Source organism: Suricata suricatta, chromosome 15, assembly GCF_006229205.1.
Source record: "Suricata suricatta isolate VVHF042 chromosome 15, meerkat_22Aug2017_6uvM2_HiC, whole genome shotgun sequence".
NCBI lineage: Eukaryota > Metazoa > Chordata > Mammalia > Carnivora > Herpestidae > Suricata > Suricata suricatta.
The window spans coordinates 15,614,012-15,637,818 of NC_043714.1; the positions used below are offsets into that span (position 1 = coordinate 15,614,012).

The following is a 23,807-nucleotide window of genomic DNA, read 5'->3' on the forward strand; positions in this document are numbered from 1 at the left end:
TATCACATCTTAATACTTACTATGTATGTTTCAAGTGCATAATTCACTTTAGAAAAATAAGCTAGAAACCATCATATGTTTTCAGTAAACAGCAGAGCTTCTGAATGTCAAAGAGGCATATTTCTGGAATGCAGTGGGCTCAAGGTTACCTATGAGCTTAGAACAGAAAGCAACCCAGCGAAAAAGTTTGACTGGGAAGCTACGAATAGTCCAGATCTCACGCTAAAGGCCTTGAAGTGGATCCAAATTTGGCAAGCCCAACAGTTTCCATGTCTGGACACACCATGTGGACCCTAGTACTATTACTTTGATAACTGCCAATGGAACTCCATGGATTTTCATCCCCTCCTCTGACCTCCTCTGCTCCTGCTCGTCCTTTATGGCTAAAGTCAGGCACCACTTCTACTAAGAATCTTTTCCTGAGCCACCTACCCCAGCTCCCTTTGAAGGTCCCCCACCCACATATTTCTATAAAACCTGGTATAAATCTCTAAAATATTTAAATTATTCAGTCACTAGGTTGTTATTGTATAATTGGCCCATGTTTCTCATTCAGTGAACCCGAGTTCCTTGAGAACAAGAATTACATTTCAGTTCATTGTTGGGTCCCCAGAACTTGTATAGTGCTTGACACAAATGATACACTTAATAATTGATTGCTAAATGAATGAATGGATGGAGGATGATAGAATTAACCAGTAATTATTATTAAAGTGGTTAGAATCATTGGATCTCCTTCATGCTTCATTATTAGTCAGAAGATGTGATAAGAATTGACTGCATTCCAAAAGAGGCAGTAGAGTGAGGGGTGTTATTTCTTGTTCATTTGTGGAATGTTTTCAAAATCAACAATTTGGTTTAGGTTATCCATTTTTCCCCTTTGTCTAAGAATAGTAGAGAAATTGGGGAGAAATGAAACACAGTTTTTAGAAACCTGTTCAACAAGATATATTGAACATCTTATTGTCTGAAATGGTACATGTCCCAGGTAGACCCAGATTCTATCCTTAAAGAGACTATACTTTAGGGGTGCCTGGGTGGCTCAGTCAGTTGAGCGTCCAGCTTTGGCTCCGGTCATGATCTCCCGATCTGTGGATTCAAGCCCCATGTCGGGCTCTGTGCTGACAGCTCAGAACCTGGAGCCTGTCTTCAGATTCTGTGTCTCCTTCTCTCTCTGACTCTCCCCTGCTTACGATGTCTCTCTCTCTCTCTCTCTTTGTCTCTCTCTCTCTCAAAAATAAATAAAACATTAAAAATTTTAAAGAAGACTATACTTTAGATATTTAAGAAACTCATGTGAAGGAAGAAAGTGATACTTAACATCCAAGAGACCAATGTTTACTAAAATGAAAGAACATGTAATAAGGGTCACACAAAGGTCAGAAATGTCAAATCAATTGGTTGTATTTCAAGAAACCTCCACCAGGCAGGAGAGCTATGTTGGACCATCATGTCTCAATACTTGTTCTCAGCTATAAAGGTCCTGGGCTCAGAGATGGTCAGGCCCAAGAATACTGGCATATATACACAACAAGCTTACTGGAGCTTGAAAAAGCAAAAGGCGACTGCCAATATTGATGGGGAGGGGATAGGGATTGGATCACTGTGCCTGTGTTGCCATTTTCTGCAATGCCCCCTCCCTAAAAAAGCCCCTACCCCGCCATGTTCGGGGCTCGCTCCACGTGGATCCAGTGTGTTGGTGGAATCTGTGAGCCCAAGCTTATAAACTCGTAATAAAGCCCTTTGCTTTCGAAAGAAAAAAAAAGAAAGAAAAAGAAAAAGGCCAATGACCAGGCCAAGTGGAAAGTTAATTATTTTTTAAATGTGGACTCAGAGAGAAGGGAGCTAGACGGTACTAGAGATGCTTCAGGGACACAGTGCAAATGCAGAAGCTTGAATTCCCATACAGCCGTTCTCTCCAGGAATCAAAGACCAGATCCCATATTTCCCTGTCTTAAACAGTATTGGATAAATAGATCATCAGGTGAATACAGCTGTATGCCATAAGTGGTAACTATCATGGGATTTCAGAAGAATTAAAAGATGGCATTCGGTCATAGAGATCAAAGACAGTTTTATGGAAGAAGTGGTATTGCAACAATGTCTTTAAGATTACTTAGAGTTTGCAACTATGAATTGGAAAAGAACATTCTATACAGAGGGATGATGATGAGCAAAGAAAGGGAATGGTTCGTTTTTGCTGGACACAGGGTATGTGATGGAGAACTCTGCAGTGTAACGAAGGAAAGCTGGAACCAGGTCATGGAGAAGCTGGAGAAGCCAGTTATGAAGTTTAAATATTATTCTCTAAGCAACGAGTAGTCAGAGAAAGAGCACTTTTCCCAGGGAAATGTACTCCAGGAAAATGAATTTGTTTGTAGTGTATGAGTTTGCTTGAAGGAGGGAATTTCAGATGTAGAGGCCAGTGGGAAGCTTCAGAATCTCCATGGGAAGATCGAAACTAGAACAGCAGCAGTATAGGTGGAGCAGAGAAGGGTACAAACCAGAAAGTACCATAGTGGTTTCCTTATATACATGCATATACACATACTCATTCTAAAGCAAAATATAAGCCTTTAAGCTATATAACCAATATATGATTGTTTAAAAAAACTGTCTGAATTTCTATGAAATTCTCCATTTACATAGAACATATTGAAAAATCATTGATCCATTTAATCAATTGGTTGATTTTGGATCATCTAAGTATCAAAATGAGATGTTCAAAGCATCAACACAATGGGAATCTATACCCAAAGGACAACTTCAAAGAAAAGAAAAAATATCCTATATAAGTAAATTTATCTCCCAAAGTATCCAGGTGATTTAAAAAAATTTTTTTTGAGAGAGGAAAGGGCAGGCAGAGAGAAAGGGAAAGAGTGAATGAATCCCAAGAAGAATGAATCTATCAGCACAGAGCCCAACAAGGGGCTAGAACTCATGAACCATGAGATTATGGTCTGAGCCAAAATCAAGAGTCAGGTGCTTAATGAGCCACCAAGGCACCCCAAGGTGATTTCTCCAAACAGGCACTCTTTCAAACAGTTTCTAACATGTACTAACTCAACTAACAGGAATGCTGCAGAAAACAGAAACAGGAACTTTGTGAGAAGTTTGATTACCTGTATGGTATCCTGGAGGAGAGGAAGAATGAAATGACCCAAGTCATTACCCGAACCCAAGAGGAGAAACTGGAACATGTCCGTGCTCTGATCAAAAAATATTCTGATCACTTGGAAAATGTGTCAAAGTTGGTTGAATCAGGAATCCAGTTCATGGATGAGCCAGAAATGGCAGTGTTTCTGCAGGTAAGTATTCTTTCAGCACCTGAAGGAACTAACCAAGAAGGTGGGTGCTGGAGAAGTTGTCATCATATTTTTGCTATTTTATGTACACAGCATTCTGATTTATTTCACCAACTAAACTCTAAGCTTCTTAAGTGTTCATGTCTCCATCTGTTTAAACAATTTCATAAGCATATATTTAAGGGACTATGACATCGCTTAAATATAAGAAGGTTCTGCTATAAAACAGCAGTTATTCATGGCATTTAGAAACTAAGCTCTGAGATTTTCAGAGTCAGCGGAGGAAAGAATAAAGTCTTTGATGAAAAGAATTTAAGTAGGTCTGTCTTTTGTTTGCTTTCACAGAATGCCAAAACCCTGTTACAAAAGTAAGTAATTTTCATTTTATGGAAAACTGCATACTTTTCATTTTTACCCAAAGCTATCAAATGTTAAACGGTGACAAAAAGTGGCAACTTGTCTTTGTTGCAGAATTTCTGAGGCATCGAAGGCATTTCAGATGGAGAAAATAGAACATGGTTATGAGAACATGAACCACTTCACAGTCAACCTCAATAGAGAAGAAAAAATAATACGCGAAATTGACTTTTACAGAGGTTTGTTATTCTTGTGACCATTTGGCCAAAGTTGCAGGTGTGTGAAAGCTGCAGATGGATTCAGAAGGAGAAAAGGGGGATTCAGAATCACCAACAGAATGGATGTTGAGAATTTAGAAAGATCATAACCCAATGTGAAAGTCTATTACATTACAGATTCATACAGTTGGTTGACAGTGTTTATTTGGCTTCGCACATCACAGTGCCTATTATAATGCCATTATTGGGCATTTGACTCTGGGTAGTCAAATAATAATTAATGGTGATGATAACATCTCAACACCCCTACACAAGGTATTAACTACAATGATGTGAAGTGCCATCAAGTGCAAGGGTAAGGATGAGATAAAAATAAAATGTAGACGACATTTGGATAGACATTGTAGCACTTCCACTTAACCAAACAACAGAGGGCAAGAAGAGAAATGAGTCATAGAATAAGTCACACATGGAAATAAAACTGGCTCTATGTAACCAGCTGTATTTCATGAGTTATAAATGCATCTCTACCATTTGGTCCAGAGGCCCTCCTGGAAATTTGTCCTCATGAAATAATTAAAAAGAAGAAAATAATCTTGGAGCTGATCAAAACTTTGTCTTGATTCATCCTAACCTATCTAGGTCAAAGACTCCTTGGCTAGACCTCTAATAATGCCATGAAGCTGTATTAGTGTATACAGATGTAACTTTAGAAGTAAATCTTCAGGATGAATCTTTTTAAAATAATTACTTAATATTATTATTAATATATATAATATATATTATTAATAATATATTAATATTACATGTTATTGCCTCTCCTTAAAATTGCTTGAGGGAATATTAAGAGCAATGTGTTAGGAAAAGAGTCACGGCATTAACTGTGGCAAAAGTCAGCATTCACCGAACAGAGGACATAAGAAAGTAAAACAAGTGTTCTGAGTGTTCTGAGATAGGGAATAGAGTTGCATTTCCACTTAATTTGACAGAGATACATAAGTGACAATCCCAGTCCTCCAGGAGCTTGCAGATGTGACAGAATAGGATATAAATGTGACCAGGCTTCGGGGGGAGGGGCGCAGGTGAATGGTGCGCAGTGGTAGTGACAACGCACTTTGTACTGGAGAGGGAAACAAGGAGGATGGTGAAGGTTGGGCCCATCTTCACATTTCTCCTGCCCACATTAACTAGCAGCACGGGCCCCAGCATGACGCACTCGGGCCACAGTCCAGTGTCTCATGGAGATTTCCCTAGCCCTCACCTTAATCTGGGCTGGAAGTACTGGCCATTAATTGATTTCATAGCTGCACTATGGTGGTGGTTATAATGATTTTAAAAACACATTACCTTACCAGAAGATGAAGATGAAGATGAAGAAGAAGGAGAAGGAGAAGGAGAAGGAGAAGGAGAAGGAGAAGGAGAAGGAGAAGGAGAAGGAGAAGGAGAAGGAGAAGGAGAAGGAGAAGGAGAAGGAGATGGAGATGGAGATGGAGGAGAAGGAGAAGCAGAAGAAGGAGGAGAAGAAGGAGAGCAAATAGAAGTGGAAGAGGTAGAAAATGTTCGGACAGAGTCCTCAGGAGAGAATGAAAGTCCAGAGAAAGCCTCGGAGCCCTCTCCACTGGCCTCAGAGCTCCAGGCCGCCTTGGGGGCGTCTCCGGGCCCCTCTCCAGAGTCCCCTCCAGGCCTCCCACCTGCTGCAGACGCTCCAGTGATGCAGGTAACCGTCCACATATGCCTTCCTACAGGATTCACAGGTGTGCCTCCTTGCCTAAGAATTTATTCTGCCTTAAGAAAAAGGTAACTACAGGCCAGACATTTGTATGTGGAAGACAAAAGAATTAATTCAGTGCAGTCCATGTTTGGGAGAAAAGTCCTCTAGATGATTCAATAGGTTCGGTATTGTTATAATTGGTTGGTGAGACATGATTTTCCCACAAACCCCACCCTCAAATCTGAGGCAATTTGGAAATTGTGTGTGCATGGGGGGAGGGGTATGTGTGTAACATGTTAATTCACAGTCAATGTCATGCCAATTGGGTCTGCTCTGAATACAGAGAGGGAGTCCAAGGTGATAAAGAATCTAAGGTGAGACATAAAAATGAATGTCCCTTCAGAACTTTGAATTTTCTGTAGATAATAAAGGAAGTAAACAGAGAAGCCATGCTAGTTTATGTCCCTGTCGCTTACCTTGAAATACATCTTTCATTAAGTGGAGAAACAAATGACATCTAGTTTTCTATGTTTCTGTCATTTGATGAGACTATGTGTTAACAGAATTGTTTTTAAAGTCTTCTTAGGAGATAACGCATCCCAAATTCTGTATCTGATTGGCTGACATTTAGCTTCTAAGATGTCACTGTCCAGTTTTCAAGTCTTTGTGCTGACTTCATGACACCTTCAGCAGAGAGGTCTCAACCTATGGAGTTTGTGGGCAATGTAGATTCATCAAAAAGGAACCCTGGCTTTGTACTTGCTTTCAGAATGGATTGAAATTATTCATAGAAACAAAACCTCAGAGGGGGAACTCTGACTTATAGAATTATATTCTGTGCTAGATCTCCATAAGAAACCAGGCTGAAATACTGTTAATGGTTCCTTGAAATTGAATTGCACTGAATTTCAGAGGTGTGGTAACTCAACAAGACTTAGATTTTATCAATAAGATCAATTTGGGATTTCAGGAAAGGGGTTTGGGAAGCCCACCAAGAATGTAAAAAAAATTAACTGTGGCCAATAGTTTGACCTTTCACCTACATCCAATATTTTAAAAGCAACCTTCATTTCAGTTGTCTTCTGTCTATTTGCCCAGGCTGCCATCTAGGGAAGGACAAGCCCAGAACGAGAAGGCACATGCAGTGCCTAGAGAGAGGTGTGCTGTCAGCTTTCCTTCCCTTAGCGCTTGAGAGGGTGGGATGAACTAAAACATGCACTAAATCAGGCACTGCACAGAGAGCTCACGGTTTTCACTCACAGGGAACTTAAATCGACTGCATTTTCTTCTTCTTCTTTTTTTTCTTTTTCTTTTTACTGTTGAATTCATCCGTCCTGATTAAGGGGGAGGTTGTGCCCACTGGCTCTCAGCAGACCACAGAGTCTGAAACTCCAGTCCCTGCAGCAACGGACACTGCGGATCCCTTGTTTTACCCTAGTTGGTATAAAGGCCAAACCCGGAAAGCCACCACCAACCCACCTTCCACCCCAGGGACCGAAAGTCTGGGACACATAGGGCCTCCTGGTTCTGAGGATTCGAATGTGCAGAAGGCAGAAGTGGCAGAAGCTGCAGCCAGTGAGAGGGCAGCAGTGAGTGGTAAGGAAACTAGTTCACCTGCAGCTACTTCTCAGGTTAGTGTCGACGCTCTTGTGTCTCTGAATGCTTCCCCATGCCACCTAGCATCCTGCTGGGAACACAGCAAGAAAGAAGGGCTTCCAAAGGGGCAGAAAGAAACCATGGCCTTGGGAAAAACAGAGAAACAACTGATTCCCCTTTTGGCTTGTTTCTTAAGCCTTGTAAAACAAAACAAAACAAAAAATAATAAAATTGACTTCACTCTACTCATATGTGGTGACATCACACCTGGCTTCCCCAAGCCAGGCCCCTAAGCATGCAGTTGAAAGCTGCTTTGTCTGCAGTGACTGGTTCCTCTTGGCAAAGGCCCCTTGCCCTTGCTCAGCCTTTTCTGTGTCCTCCTTGGGCTTCTCAACACTAATCACCTGCTTTTGTGTCATTCCCAGCAACCCTGAAGGAGCACGTTTGAACTGACTTCTCAGTCTGCTCTGGAAAATAACCTCTGGTTAATTCATGGATTCTGGGAGTGTGCTGGCCTGGGCTAGACCAAGATAGTCTTGCTTGATTAAACCAGCGCTTCTTAAACATGTGCTGCTGGGAACAGAAAAGCACAGGTTTTTCCTAAATTTGGGGTTTTTTTAAGGGTCACTTAGTACCTTTTTTTTTCTTTTATAATATACTTTGAAGGCCATGTCTTTTTCCTATAGGAGTTAGATGTTGCTCAAAGATTCGCCAGAAGGAATATTCTACAATTTCTTTACAAGGAAGAATGCTCATGGTTGTTCCATATCCATGAACATTCTTAAATGATGTGTGGATGTGAGTGTTGCCCAGACAAGGGATGTCAAAAACATACTCTGTTTCCATGCTCCTGGGTCACCAGGTGATTATGAACAACAAACAGCATTTTTCAAAAAAATCAGAAAATTACTTATTGTCTTGACTGTATCTGCTCAAGTGAACCTTAATTTCATGAGGTAATGAAATTGTGTTTGGAAAACTAAAAGTAACATGCTTTTGTATTATATATTTATTTTCACAAGTGAAAAATGACATTTCACAAATGACAAAAATAATTGCTTGGTGTGAGGAAACATCCTGATGTAGTTTTTAGGTTAAAAAATGGAGTATATTGTTTTCTAGAAAGTTTATGGGAATTTTATTTCTAGAAAGTTAATTGGCTTTCTTACATATTTAGTGGAAGTTGAGTCAGGAAGAGCCGTTTTATGAAAAGCATGTGAAATACCCCCATAATAGGAGCATGTAATAGGGCTCCAAACCAAAATGCAAAATCCTTCTAAATGATGTCAAAAAATATTATTTGTGATAATATCAGTGAAGCTTTCTTCTTGTTTTCTCACAGGAGTTAGCAATCTGCCTAGCACTTTTGGCTTTTCTTATACTTCACTACATCTGGCGTCAGATTCAGTGCTTGATTTTTACTTTAATGGGTAGGAAATATTTTCTTTTCCCTTAACTAACATCTCATGTAGTTTCTTCCATAATACCCCTACTCTATAGGCTCAGAGATAAATTCTCTCCAACTTTAAAGCTCAGCCATCTAAAAATTTGAACCAAGTTCTAGATCATAGTCATGGCTTCAAACTACAGTGCAATCTCAAGGTGCCTTCCTGAGGGGTGATTGCTCCATTATCTAATCCTGCATGGAGGGGAAACTCCTGACTCAGAATAGTGACTCAGTGGGCAATTATTCAGTAATCCAGTACACGTGGACCCTCCAAAATGGCCATTAGGACAGGCCAGTTTCAAAAACTTGTCAATAATGCCGTTAGGATTCACTGCTCTTAAATTAGAGGGAGGACCAGCGAAGGACTTGTTCAGGAATATATAGGGTTTCCACAGATTAAGAAGCTGCATTTCATTTGCTTACATCAGAGGCACCCAGGATGCGGCCGGATGACTCCTGTCAAGGAAACATAGGCAATTCTTGCACTGGTGGGAAGGTGGGTCTGGTGACTTCTCAGTTCTCTTTGAAGCCTCAGACTCTACAGTCTTTCCTAAGAGAGGAGCTCTCTGACAGAAAGATACCGCAGGTGCAGCAACATCAAGGGGATTTCAGCCAGGTCAGACTTGAATAAATAAAAAGCAGGAAGAGCAATGTTCATCTACCAGACACAAGGAATGAGGACCAAAGAAGAGCCATAAAGCAAATAGTCTTTATTTTTGAGACACTTTTCTCAAAGTCAAGCATTTTCTTAATTACTGTTATAAGATTTGCTTAGGGACAGACACCTTACTTCTCTAATAGCCTTTTGAATATTATCAGTTTAACAATATTTAAAGATTCAAACCTCACATACTTTTGAGTAAATGACCCTGCTGGATCGGAGGCCCAGCTCCCTGTGCCTGTAGCTCAGAAGCAATTCAGGGTGACTGGTGCTGAAAGCCCTCAGCTATTTCTGGCTCATTGACTTTTTCCTGCGTTGACATTGACTCTTCTGGAAGCTCTGATCATAGCTCCTTTCTGCCTCATTAGCTGTCTGTTCAGCAATGACAGTAGGATCTCCATGGGTCCCTGTCATGTCTGCAATGATGCGTGAGTAGGATCTGCCCCCAATGTCTAATAGCCAGACACCTTGTACCCTAGAATGTTCCTAGTCTTTATAATCTGCTCCTTATTTGTGGTGAAGAGCAGTGGGTAGAATTATTGGCCATGGACTCAGTGGGGCAAGTGGGGAGAGCGAAAACTCCATATTTTACTGAAATATCCTGAGTAACTGTGGATCTGAATAATTGTCTGAAGAGTTCGGTTTACATTCTGAGAATTCAGGTTTTGGGCTTTGTTGCCATACATTCTTGTAATGCTTCTCTGAGACTGCAGGGGGAGAGTCATGCTTCTCGTCTGCCATCCATTGAGCCCATGTCGTGCACCCTCACATTCACATGCCCGTAAGATAAGGGTGAGGCGGACAGGAGAGGGTGGAGTAGGGTGATTGGGATTCAGTACTGCAAAAAATACGGACAGGTTGATAGAGACCTCACCATAGTATCAGGTTGCTGGCTTCTGTGACTTTTTTGTGGCCTGATTTGCTTTCAACGCCTCAGAATCCAACTCACTAGACTAGTATTTGTTCAATCCAAAGTTAGCTTATTGGAACTTCGCACTTTATCATTTGTCTTTCCCTGGACATTTAGGATGTGATACAGAAGTTCTTGATTCACTGTTGGTCTTACCTCTCTTTATTATGTCAGGGAATAATGTTGCCTTAGAATCTCAGAAACCTCTCAGGCCCACCTGCTGATCTGTAAACTCACTTCAGTCACCTTCAAACTTTTAAGAAGGCAAATGTTCTGTTCCCACGTGCTTTTTTCATAGCCATCCACATAGTGAAACCTGCCTTTGCTTTTGCTGCCTGTGATTTCTGATACCATACAATCTCTACTTTATCCTATTTTTTTAACGTTTATTTATTTTTGAGAGACAGAGAGACAGAGTATGAGCAGGGCAGGGTGTGAGAAAGAGGGAGGCACACAATGTGAAGTAGGCTCTAAGCTCTGAGCTGTCAGCACAGAGCCTGATGCAGGGCTTGAACCCACGAACCACGAGATGATAACCCAAGCCACAGTCGGACGCTCAAACTGACTGAGCCACCCAGACGCCCCCTTACTTTATCCCGTTTACCTTCTCTCTTCACCTAATCACACACGCCGATTATATATTAGAAACTGATCATGGCAAAAAGCAGTCTCCACCAGTGGTGAACTGGGATTCTGCTTTTGTTGAATCAAAGGAGCACTCATTCTTGGAGAAAAAATTTTTTCTCAACAGGGTTTGGATTCAGCCTTGTGGCAAAACTGAATCTCTCAGAAGATTCTTCTGCAGGATGCACTAAGAGCCCTGTAACATCCGATTTCTCCCAGGAAGCCCTGTGAAAAAGGTCACAGGTCACACTGTGCAGAGCCCCTGGGCATGAACTGCAAAACTGCCCTCTAAGTCTCCCCCTTTCTAGGCTGCATGCTCTGTCAATGCAAAAAGAGTTTGGGAAGAAATAACATTTGATTTACTTCATGTGTTAAGTTTTAAATTTATTTTGAAAAAAATGACACCCCTCCCTAGTCAATCTTAGATGACAGGGCAATAATAAGGTGGGAAGAAGGCAGGTCAGCTGCCCATGGAAAGCCGCCTCATCTCCCAGGCATGCCTCATTGGGGCCATTTCTGGGTCAAATCTACTTCCCTCATTGTCCTTCCTCTTCCTACACAACTTTCATGCAAATTACACCAGGGTGTTAACACAGGGACCACTCCCACCATCCATACCCAAGGACAATCGAGGATTTTATTGGGAATATAGCAGTTAGATTTTTCTAGAAGTAGGAGCAGCAACAATGAAAGATCCTCCCTGTTACCCTTCTTTCCTTCCCAATGAGGCTTAGCAGCCTTGTGTGGAAGAATTTGTCCAAACTGTTTAATGGGAACTGTTCAGGGAAAGGGATTTCCAGAGAAATGTCTTCCTATTTGGTGGATCAACTGGGCAGCTGCCTCAGTCAAGGTCAGAGGACCTCCCATCCTCCCTCACTGCACCGCAGTGAAAGTCAATTGCTTTGGAGATAGGGACTTTGACATTAAAATCTCTATAATTTCTGCCTCTATGAAGAACCACAGCTCATTTCACCAGAGTCTGAAGTCACAGTTATAAGAGAACCTAAAAGTTTTACTATATTATAAATACTTGTTTTTTAAGAATAGAATATCTACTTTTCACATTCCATTTCTCAAGCCTGAAAACAGGCAAACAAGTTGGGTAGAAATTCTGCTAAGTCTTGGGCACTGGAAAGATCAATGAAGTTAGGACTTAGGTTCCTGTCCTGCCGCCTCTCAGCATTGACTCTGGGCATTTACTTTTATTTACTTTCATTTTCCCACTGAGAAAAGGTAGCAACTACTCAGTGAAAAGGTTCATCTATTTATATATTTAGAGAGTGAGAAATTTAGTTTCAGGATGTTTTCACTGGGAAGGTTATGGACCCAGGTCTGCCACAAACCATGCTGAGTGACAGCCATAACAGGCTCTCAGAGAAATAGCCTGTGCATTTCTCAAAATATGTCTTGCCTTGAAGCTCTTACATAAATGTCCACTTCCCAAACTGTTTTCCAGATCTCTTCCTAGGCACCTCTTCAGCTGAATATTTCCACAGCTGCAATGACCTTTCTGAAGTCCATCTAAAGGCACTTACATACTTCACTGCCCAGTGTAGCAAATTCTTAGTATGTACACAGTCCATGAAGTCCCAGAATACTGAATGAAGAGATTACAGATACACGGTTTAAAAGTTTACTGATTTTAAGTGTTACACAGTACGATCACTTTTGACAAATATGTAGGCTTATAACGCCACCACCACATTAAGACGTAGAATATTTCTCTCTCTCCCGAAAGTGCCCTCAGGTGCCTTTGTAGTTAGTTAACCCCCTCCCTGCATCCCAGTTGGTTCTGTGTCAGTCTTTTACATGGCAGGCATTCTAATGGATGCGTATGGCACAGAGTTTTAATTTGCATTTTCCCAATGATTAATGATGTTTGGCATCTTTTCATGTGCTTCTAAGTCATTTTAATATTTTCTTTGATGAAGTTTCTGCCCACTTTCTTTGGATTGCTTATCTTACTAGAGAGTTATAAAAGTTCTTTATGTTATTTAGGCTAAAACTCCCTTACCAGACATGCTTTGCAAATATTTTCTCCCAGTCTGTGACTCGCCTTTTCATGTTCTTAAGTGTATTTTGAAGAACAAACATTTTTTGTTTTGATAAAGTTCAATTTTTAATTTTTCCCTTTATGTTTTGTGTTTTTTGTGTCTTAAGAAATCTTTGCTTAACTCAAAAATCACAAGGATTTTCTTTCACATTTTCTTCTAGAATTTTTATAGTTTCAGCTCTTAGATCTACGATCATTTTAGGTTACTTTTTGTATTGTGAGATAAGGATCAAGTTTCTGTATTTTCTTTGCTTATTTTCTATATACATATTTGATATTCCAGCACTATTTATTAAAAAGGTTATCTCCCCTCCACACCCACCCTCACCCCTCTCGCCAGTGAAGTACCTTGATGACTGTAGAAATTCAAATGACCATATATATTCAGGTCTACTTGTAGATCAGCTATTTTGAACCATTGATCTGTATCTTTGTCCCTCTACCAATACCACACTGTCCTGATTATTATAGCTTTATAGAAGTCTCTAAACCAGGAAATGTAAGGGGTGAGTGGGTGGCTCAGTTGGTTAAGTGTCCAACTTAAGCTCAGGTCATGATCTTGTGGTTCATGAATTCAAGCCCTGTGTCAGGCTCTGAGCCTGAAGCCTGCTTTGGATTCTTTGTCTCCTTCTCTTTGCTCCTCCTCTCCTTGCGTGCATGCTCTCTCTCTCAAAAATAAATAAACAAAAAAATTAAATCAGATAATGTAAGTCCTCTGCTTTATTCGTTTTATTTGGCTTTATTGGTTTTCTCTATAGGGCTTTTTTTGGGTCTATTTTCTTTTTTCTTTTTTTAATTTTTTTAATGTTTTATTTATTTTTGATACAGAGAGAGATAGAGCATGAGAGGGGAAGGGGCAGAGAGAGAAGGAGACACAGAACCGGAAGCAGGCTCCAGGCTCTGAGCTAGCTGTCAGCACAGAGCCTGACGCGGGGCTCGAACCCACAACGTGAGATCTGACCTGAGCCGAAGCCAGAGGCTTAACCGACTGAGCCACCCAGACGCCCCGGGTCTATTTTCTAATTCATTCATTTCTGCTCTTTATTATTTTCATCCTTACGCTTACTTTGCGTTTAATTTTCTCTTCTCTTTCTAGTTTCGTATGGTGAAAACCTGTTATTGATTTGAAATCTTTCTTATTTTCTCATATAAGCATTTAATGCTATAAATTTTTCTAATCACTGTTCTAGCTACATCCCACAAGATTTGATATGTTGTATTTTCATTTAATTCAAAATATTTTCTAATTTGCCTTGAGATTTGTTCTGTGACCCATGAGTTAGATTAGTCGTGTTTATTTCTAGATATTTGGAGATTTTTCCAGACACCTTTTGTTTGATTTCTGTTTGATTCTGTCATGTACAGACAATACTTTTTATATGATTTCAATCCTTTTAAATTTAAGATTTAAATATAAGCAACTTAAGGTTTTATGGCCCAGAATATGATCTACCTTGGGGAATTTTCCAAGTACACTTGAAAACATTGATTTTTTTATTGTTGTTAGGTGAGCGTTCTAGAAAGGTCAGTTAGGTCAGTTGATCAAGTTTCTGATAATCCTTACTGATTTTCTATTGACTTGTTTCATCAATAGCTGCAAAAGGAGATTTGAGGTCTCTGATTATAACTGTGGGTTTGTCTATTTATCTTTGCAATACTATCACTTTTGCTTCGTGCATTTTGAGGCTTTGTTTAGGTTCATTCACATTTATCATTGTTATATTTTCTTAATACATCTCAAGGTAAGTGTTAAACAAAATTCTTTTCTATCTCTGTGTGTGTGTGTGTGTGTGTGTGTGTGTGTGTGTGTGTGTCTGTGTGTGTGTGTGTGTGTGTGTCCACCTGCTTTAATGGGCATGAAGGAGGTCCTCATACACATGTGTTATCTTTTAAAGTAGATTAGCAAAGTTAGAAGGCAGGTGGGGAGAGCCTGAAGAAGAAAGCTGCTGACAATCCTTAAGGTGTTCCAAGGGTCTGGCCATGGGGAAGTCCTCAGCTCAGAACCAGCAAGCCGTCTCCCCCTTCCTCCCGAAGCCATGCCCCAGGGCCAAGCACAGCAAGAGCTGAGATAGCTGAGGGACTAATGCTTTTAAGTCACTAGGCTGAACTTGATGATTCAGTGACTAGTCGTCACTGGTCTGTGGGACCCTATTTTTAGTTCTGATATAAATTGCTTTATAAGCTAATGTCTCTGTATATTTTCATGACACACTTATGCCCTAACTCACTCCTTATCTTACCTAAACCAGATTTTACAGGACTTCAGAGGCCACCCTGTCATGGGCCAAGGACTTACAGCACCAAGCTGTCTTCTTGCTAAGAAGTCCAAGATCCCTAAGCCGAGTGTTAACAAGCAGGCGCACATGGTCCCTGCTACTATCTCACGTTTACAGATTCTTCCTATCTAGCATATCATGAGCTCAGACACAGAACCTAAGAACCACATTGGGCCCCTACACCTCTGAACTCTTTACTCTAAAATAGGAAAAGGGATGTGTGGAAGTCAAGTTCAGTGGGAAGGTGTCACCAAGGAGCACCAGCCCATACCATCTTAGTTCCCAACCCAGGAACTATAAATGTTGTCCTATGAGGTTACAAAGGTGCTCCCAGAGGAAAATAAAAAACATTTCATGAGAGAGAGAGAGAGACAGAGAGAGAGAGAGAGAGAGAGAGAGAGAGAGAGCGAGCGCGAGAGCATGCGAGCGAGCGCATGGGGGAGGGGAAAAAGGAAAGAGAAAGGGGAGGAGAGTAGATGAGACAAGACAAGAGGAAAGAAAGGAAAGGAAATGGGGGGAAAGGAGAAAAGTAGGAAAGGAGGGGAGGAAGGAAGAGAGAGAAAAGGAGGGAAGAAAAAAAAAACTATGTTTTAAATGGTTTAAAAACAGGCAGGGACTGGCAAAGAGTCTTTTCCCTTCTTGAAGGGTTTTTTTCCTAGGTTCTCAGAAACCAGTACATGTGTCCCCAGATCTGAGACGGTATCAAATTTCTGATCATCCCAACATTCAGTCTCCTTGAAAATATTCCTGTTTTCCTAAACCAGGATGAACAATAGCCCTGAGTTCCAAAGGAAAGCAGCCAGGTGGAGCCCTGGGTCTACACAGGTGTCACAGGCAAAAAGATAAAATCATTTTCATGCAAATGACCTTTGAGATCAAACCATTCATCCTGATTTCTAGGGCAAACTCTCGTTGCCACTTGAGGCTGAGAGGTGAGAGATGTTGGAGGCTCGAGGGCTGGAAAGCTGGTGTTCTGAGTGAGATTAATCTCACAAAGTATTATAGAACATTTTTAAAAATAAAGCAAGAGACCAAGAAGATGATTTCCCATGAGTGTGACTATAGGTCCTGTGTTCTTTGAAATGATCTATTTAATTTTCCAAAACAAACTGAAATGAATGGAAATTTAACTATGTTCTCTAAATTTAATTGAGGGATTCAAGGTGTCAAATTATTTTCAAACAGAAGTCCCTACTGAGAGTGTCTGCTTGTGTTTTACAAATTAGGAGATTCGAGCTTACAAATCACTGATATACCAGCGCCCTAACTGTGCTGGAATTAAGCTTGGTAAAAATAGAGAAAATTGATCAATGCTCAGGACTGACCTACATTTACTGCATAACACTATCCAGGACTTAATAAGCCTGGCAATTATAAAAAGTTATTATAATAAAATGCAGTCATTTTACATAGAAAAAGCTATAGGGGAGACCATTACATAAACATTACTAATGTTTTTTCATTTGTATTCTATAACTGCAATTCTTTCTCTGACCTTTTTTTCTTTTTTCCTGTTGGGAAAGTGACATTCTAATCACTCAATTTGGGGGCTTTCCTAGGAGGACAAAAAAGACCAAACATACACTAAAACTGCAGGCTGTATTTCTCAGGATCAAATAGCATCCTTAGTAAAGGTTACTTTAATAGGAAGCTAAAATGGATGTATCCATTTAAAAGAGGGAGATATAAATTATTTGTGAGCAGTGTAATGAATGCATTCCCCCTGGCAACCTGTACCTGCCGCTCCCCAATTCCATGAAAACGGTAGCACAGCACCAGGGAGAGCTCTCTGGGGAGCTGCTATGACACGGCTAGTTGAGTTTTGCTTCCTGGGTTTGAAAACTGTTTATTATTCGGATTTAACCTTAAGACCCTTGTTAGTGTTGTACATCCCGAGGATTTTTTTCCTGTCTTTATTTACATATCTCAGTGGATTCCATGAAATGTCTTTTCTCCCAATGCAACCCACAAAGCAAAGATTTCATCTACCACCGTTAATGCGTCTGAAAAACCAATGCTGTGTGGCAGGGCTGTAACTAATGTGTGTACCTTGCTATATCATTTACAAAGTCTTTCACAAAGGTCCTCTCAGGACCCTCAGGACAGTCCTGTAAAGTAGGAATCGTTAAACTTACACATTTTACAGTGGAGGGTCTACAGAACTTTTGAAGAGCACCTCTTTTCTTTTTCCTCAAGCATTCTGGAGAGCGGGCTATATTTTCACAGCTCTGTGCTTCCTCGTGTATGCCGGTTGCTCCGTAAGAAGCAGGCATGTCTGTATCCTTGTGAAAGAAATGCCCATAATGGAAGACCGCCCAGCAGAACTTCCAGGCCTCAGACTCTTGGCTGGGAATTAGAGACCATGTCTCACTTATTCCTCAGACACTGATGCCTGCCTCAGGCTTTTGGCTGTATTCTCTTTTCCAGTCTGGAATCCATAATGCTTAAGCTATCCAAGGGCCTACAGTTCAGGAATGCCATGTAGGGGCAAGCCAGTGCTTGAGTTTAGTCTTTCTGAATAAGCATTCTAAGCACGACCTCAGCAATCCCACGCACACCTGTTTCTAGCATCTGGCTTTGAGCTCTGACCTAGCCTAGTGGGCTCAGGGCAGAGACAGGGTGGTTTATTCAGCAGCCTCAAGTCTAGCTTTACCCCTTCCATGCACATTCCTTTAAGGCAAACGCATTTCATTATAAATGCGCAAGGGTCCTTTTGAATTGGCCAAGAAACACTGGCATTTAACAGGCAGTAATAACTAGATCCTTCTGTCAGGTGGAGTTTGTGATTGGCATTCACAGGGGCAGAGAGGAAATGGAGGCCCAAATGTGGGGGCCTGGACACAAACTTCCTCACTGTCCCCAATATCCTTTCAATGGCCTGGCATAGTGGCTCCATGTCTACCACAGTTACCCCTCAGGATAAGCCATGTCATGTGGGGCAGGGGTCTACATTAAACCATCATCGTCCATTAATGTCTCAGCCATAATTCAGCTTATCAGATAAATTACTACCACCCGGATAAGCTGAGGAACTGGAACATAGGCAGGGAGATGGTAATGGATCAGGAGCATGGGTGGAGTAGACAATGATCATTTGGGGAAAGGAAGATGCTGGCACCTCATGGAACCCCTGGGAAGCTTGGAGGAGGTCTGAGGGCACTAGTTACCTATCAAAGAGTTCATTCTTTTACTTCAGGCCAGCTAAAAATGTATTTTCCCTCCTAAATGTGGCTACCAGACTTGTGACAGAGTGAATACCAGGAAAGCATCTGTTTAATTCAGTCAGTGAATCATGTGGTGCAGGATGCATTTAGTAGAGGGGGCTGTGGGGATTGCCCCCATGCTGAAGTAAGAGCATGTACATGAAACTGCACCATTATATCCCCTATGCTAAGTGTCCAGGGACACATCTGGCTTCAATCGAGCACTAAAGGCACTTTCATGCTTTGATTGTCAAGAATCTTGCCAAAAGAAGCATGTTGGCTTAAAAGAAAGTCAGGTTTAGCATAAAAATCAAGCCAAAGACCCCACTGATCATTTCACTCTCTCTTCTTTGATGCTTCCCTACTAAAAAACTAGCCTTTGGTTAAGAGCAACAAGCTTGTGTACCCTTAGAGCCCAAACAGGTAACATTAATGAAAAAGCAAGCCAGGTAAAAGAAAAAGGTTGATAAAGGCATAAATACAAGCTATAGTTTGCTTTCCTCTTTACTCTGAGCATAGCAACTATAAATGAAAAAATGGCCACGCAAACCAGCCTTGCAGAAAAGGAGGGAAAAGGGAGCGGTGGGCACGATGGAAATCACAGGAGAGAGAAGGAGCAAACCCAGTCCAAGGGGACAGGGCTGCTCAGCTCTCCATGTAGGTTCTGGATCACTACATTTTTGCTTCGTCAAGAGAACCTGCAAATCCATATTTTAATGTGAAGTCTCCTATTTTTTTTGTTTTTAATTTAAAACTCACATAACATAAAAATTACCATCTTAACCATTTCTAAGTATGCAGTTCAAGTGTTCAGTACATTCACATTGTTATGCAACCAATCTCTAGAATTTTTTCATCTTGCAAAACTTAAACTCTGTACCCATTAAAAAACAACTCTCCATTGCCCCCCTACCCCAGCCCCTGGCAACCTCCATTCTACTTTCTGTTCCTATGAAGTTGACTACTCTAGATACTTCTTATATTATGTAAGTGAAATCACAAAGTATTTGTTGTTTTGTGACTGGCTTATTTCACTTAGCATAATGTCCTCAACATTCATCCATGTTGTAGCATGTGCCAGAATTTCCTTCCTTTATAAAGCTGAATAATATTCTATTATATATAAATGTCACATTTTATTTATCCATTCACCCACTGATGAAACTTGGGTTGCTTCCTTCCACGTCTTGGCTATTGTAAATAGCGCTTCTTTGAACATAAGTGTGCAAATATCTGTGTGAGTCTCTATTTTCAACTCTTTTGAGGGTATACCCCAAAGCGGAAGAATTGCTGGATCATATGGTGATCTTATGTTTAATCTTTTGAGAAACTGCCACGCTGTTTCCTACAGCAGTTGTACCATTTTACATTCCTACCAATAGTGCACAAGAACTTCTATTTCTCTACCTCCTTGCTCCTGATTTTTTAAGTGTTTATTTATTTATTTTGAGGGAGAGAGAGATAGAAAGCAAGCAGGGGAGGGAGAGAGAGAGAGACAGACAGAGAGAGAGAATCCCAAGCAGGCTCCTTGCTGTCAGTGCATAGCTCAATACAGGGCTTGAACTCACAAACTGTGAGATTATGACCTGAGCTGAAACTGAGAGTCAGATGCTTAACCAAATGAGCAACCCTGTTGCCCCTGCTCCTGATTTTTTAATGTTTGCAACTAATTGAAGTTTTTGTCAAAATGCCACTCAGCCACACAGTTCAGAACAAGTAAACACTTTCCACAATCTGGAACTGTCCTGTGCGCAGGACAGACGTCTGTAGCCTCTGGCAGAATGCATGCTCCTTAATCCTCATCATCAAGAAATGATTCTAAATGACCTAACTTGTCAAGGATGATGCCAGAACGTCATGCAGTTCTGGGTGGAAGAACCTCTCATCTATGACCCTGCTTGGCAATGACGTAAAACCTTTGGATCATAATCTGACATTATTTTTTCTCTCACAAATCATTTGGAAGTAATAGGAAAAAAATTCAAGATTTTGTTTCTGAGATGGCTGGCTTCCTAACCATTCCAGCATTCCTAACCAAGGTCATCTAAGTAAAATGGTCTTTCCACTGAGCAAATGTTTGTCACTCCCTTCTATGGTCTTTTGTGGATCTTGACTAGATTGCATTTCATGGTTGAGACAGGGGGAAATGCTGCCTTCCTATTCCACTTCCTGCTTTTATTTTATGACTAAAACTCATTTCTCAAATGATCTGAGGCCCCGTGGTGACACAGCCCAGTGTTAAGTGATGGTTGTAAGTTTGGTCACCTGAGGAAAATGTGTGAAATTTAGAAATAATATAGGACTAATAGTAATGTCTTCATCTTTTTATACATCTCAAAGTAAACTGAATGCAGGACAAACTCAAAAGCAGGTAGGGAAGTTCAGTCATTTTTCATTTCTTTGTTTGGCTTCAAAGAACATCTATATTCCTAAGAAATAGCATTTCCTGTATGGAGAAGAATAGCTTTTGGAAAATTATTTAAGGAATACATGTATATAATTCCATTTGATGAAGGCTATAGGAAAATGTCTGCTTATGATTTAATGGGCTGTACTTATAGAAAGGAGATTTCTAAATCTTTAATTCATTCTTCCTTTAGGAGAGAGCCATATATAGTGTTAGGCCACTTGGAGATACACGACAGGGTCATGGATAATCATGATTACAATGTGCCACAGGAATTAAGTCCTAAAAGTAATATCCAATTCTGAAAAGATGAGCATTGCAAATATGATTGTCTTTCCTTATTGAGGGTCACTGCTGCTGTGTATAGTTCCTCATAAGAAGTCCCAGGTAATTCTGCATGGTAGAGGAGCCTCTTTACTAATGTAAGAAAAAGGGAAGAAAGGAGAGAGGAAGTGAGGATAGGAGGAAGGAAGGAAGGATACAAGGGAGGAACAAATGAAGGGGGGGAGGAAGGAAGGAAATATACATTTTTAAAACAATATAAGTGAAACATGTACAAAGTGTTTTGGGTGTATTACTTTATTTATTCAGTACTTATGACAGCCTTGTGAGATAGGATCTCATCTCTGTTTTACAAAAGAAAACACTAAGGGCTTAGAGAGGTTGACTGACTTGTCCAAGTCATACAGCTAAGAAGTGGTTAGTCTGGGAATCAAAACCAGGCTAAACCTCTTGGCATAGAACTGTGCTGAGATGGTCGGTGGGTCCTCAAATTTATATAAATATGACCAGGAGATGGTATAATCACCTAAAAATACTTAGGATAAATCTCTGCTCTTGGCACCCACTCTGGCACTGGCCTTTCTTCTCTGAAACATAGCATCTGTCCATACTGTTCAGAGGAAAATCTAATAGCCTCATGAAAACATGGGAATGTAAAAGCAGCAAACCCAAACTACGTGATACCAAGTTTTGAAGGCTGTTAGGTCTGATAGCTAGAACATTTTAAATGGAAGATAGACTTTAATCTCAAGTACAGAAAAGTACAAAAATATATACAAACCCCCAAAACAGTACCAAATGGTTTGTTAGCTACCAGCACTTTTGCGAAGATTATATCCCTCTATAGAAAATACCTTACCTAACTAGTTTTGCCCTTTAGATATTTAAGAGTAGCTGTCATGAAAGATTCCTCTAGATTAGGAATTGTTTTCACGGAAAAGAGGCTACAACATGAACACTGATGGTCCGTTTGTTTGGGCAGAATTCAGTATTCACACCTATAAAATGGTTAGAAAAAGGTCTTTTACAGATCTTGATATACCCAGATCATTTGGGTTGGGGTTTTTTGTTTTAAGGATTAGTTTGAGTAAGATGACTACGGTGGGGAAGAGAAGAGTTTGATGTACATAAGTAGGCACAGAATTTGTAATGATATTGTTTTTTCCACATTAACTTCAAGGACACCAAGGTATCTAACCCATGACCAAGAGAATCTAATAACATAAGAGCAGCCTTTTTTAAAAGCCCAATTTCACTTGACATGCCAACTATTCCTTCATGGAAAACTACATGCCTAAGTTTTATTCAATTGTAGCTATTATGATTTCATGGCCCTTTTAAGCTTTTTAAAAATGCTTATTTATTTTTGAGAGAGCGAGCGAGCAGGGAAGGGACAGAGGTGGGGGGCGGACAGAGGATCTGAAGCAGGCTCTGCAGTGACAGCACAGAGCCCCGTGTGGGGTTGAACTCAGGAATCTTGAGGTCCTGACCTGAGCCAAAGTTGGACACTTAACTGACTGAGACACCCAGGTGCCCCCATCCTTTGAAACTTTCTATCGAGGAACAACATGGCAGTGGGAAGGGTAATCCTAAGGATCTGAGACAAATTTACTAAACTTGAAACGTTACCCCCCAAACCTATATTTAGGTAAAATCTGGGAAGGTGTAGGAAAAGTACTCATTTTTCACTCACAACTATTTTAAGAGGCAACAAAACAGCATACTTACCAAAGTTCTGCTTTGTCATGCCAGCTAGTGTCCATTCTTACAGCAGCTTCATAAAATCACCCAGGCCTTCTGAGTTGAATGCATGTGCCAACCTCATCGCTTGGAAATCAGTCGCATTCTAATCCAGTGGGATAATTTTACCAGTGAAGTCAGAATATATTAGCCCGTCTTCAGTAGTTCTAGGAAGAACTGTGTTTGTCAGAGTACTTTTAAATGTAAGGAGTTTGAGTTTATACATCACAATGCATTTCAGCAAGATTGCTTTATGACTGTCCCCCATCTCATTGTTATTTTTTAAGCTCAAAACTTTAGAAATAAATTTGACTTATGAGGTTATATTGATCAATTGCTTCAAAATCATAGCTGTATCTGTCTGGTATCTATAAAAGATAGGTACCTTTTAAAGAGATGGCTTTATAAAAAATAAGTTTTTACGTTATTAGATTTTATTGCCTAGAGAAAAAAAAAGTCCTTTCATTCATGATTTGCTCAAAACTAAGCCTGCAGCATTGCAAAAATTATACTATTTACATATACATATATGATATACAGCACTGTATAAACTTAAGGTATAAATGATTTGACTTACATATACTTTGAAATGATTACCACCATAAGTTTAGTTAACATCCATCATCTCATATAGATGCCAAAAAGAGAAAAAAGTTTCTTTCCTTTGTGGTTTTTTTCCCTTGTGAGGAGAACTCTTGGGATCTACTCTCTTAACAACTTTCAAATATGTCATACAGCAGTGTTAACTATAGCCATCATGTTGTATGCTGCAGACTTTTCTAAATCCAAATTCCTATTAGTTCAATGCCACTTTCACTTCAGTAAATTATGTATAAGTGGACCTAAAAACAAATAGCCTGGACGCTCTCCAAGCACCTCTCTCCACTGCATGCATTATTGCTGCTGCTTTTGGGATTATGAGTGTGAATTACTTTCAGGGCTCTTGGCCATGGCCAAGACAACCTGAGCTTGCTTTCTATCCCTAATAATAATTATGTCCTATATAATAATTATTAT

At 40.3% G+C, this 23,807-nt stretch overlaps 1 protein-coding gene across 5 annotated transcripts in view; it reads left to right on the plus strand.

Annotated features, from left to right (window-relative positions):
• The window catches only part of TRIM55 (tripartite motif containing 55), a 43,105-nt gene that overhangs the window by 17,916 nt on the left and 1,382 nt on the right, over nt 1–23,807 (plus strand). The window contains exons 5-11 of one of the 5 annotated variants that reach the window (XM_029923897.1): nt 3,075–3,308; nt 3,651–3,673; nt 3,777–3,901; nt 5,236–5,313; nt 5,416–5,597; nt 6,935–7,222; nt 8,530–8,617. In XM_029923897.1, coding sequence (XP_029779757.1) covers nt 3,075–3,308; nt 3,651–3,673; nt 3,777–3,901; nt 5,236–5,313; nt 5,416–5,597; nt 6,935–7,222; nt 8,530–8,617 — 1,018 coding nt within the window. Of the gene's footprint in view, nt 1–3,074; nt 3,309–3,650; nt 3,674–3,776; nt 3,902–5,235; nt 5,314–5,343; nt 5,598–6,934; nt 7,223–8,529; nt 8,618–23,807 lie in introns of all 5 variants that reach the window. The other 4 variants (XM_029923896.1, XM_029923895.1, XM_029923899.1 and 1 more) reach the window with 4 other exon arrangements.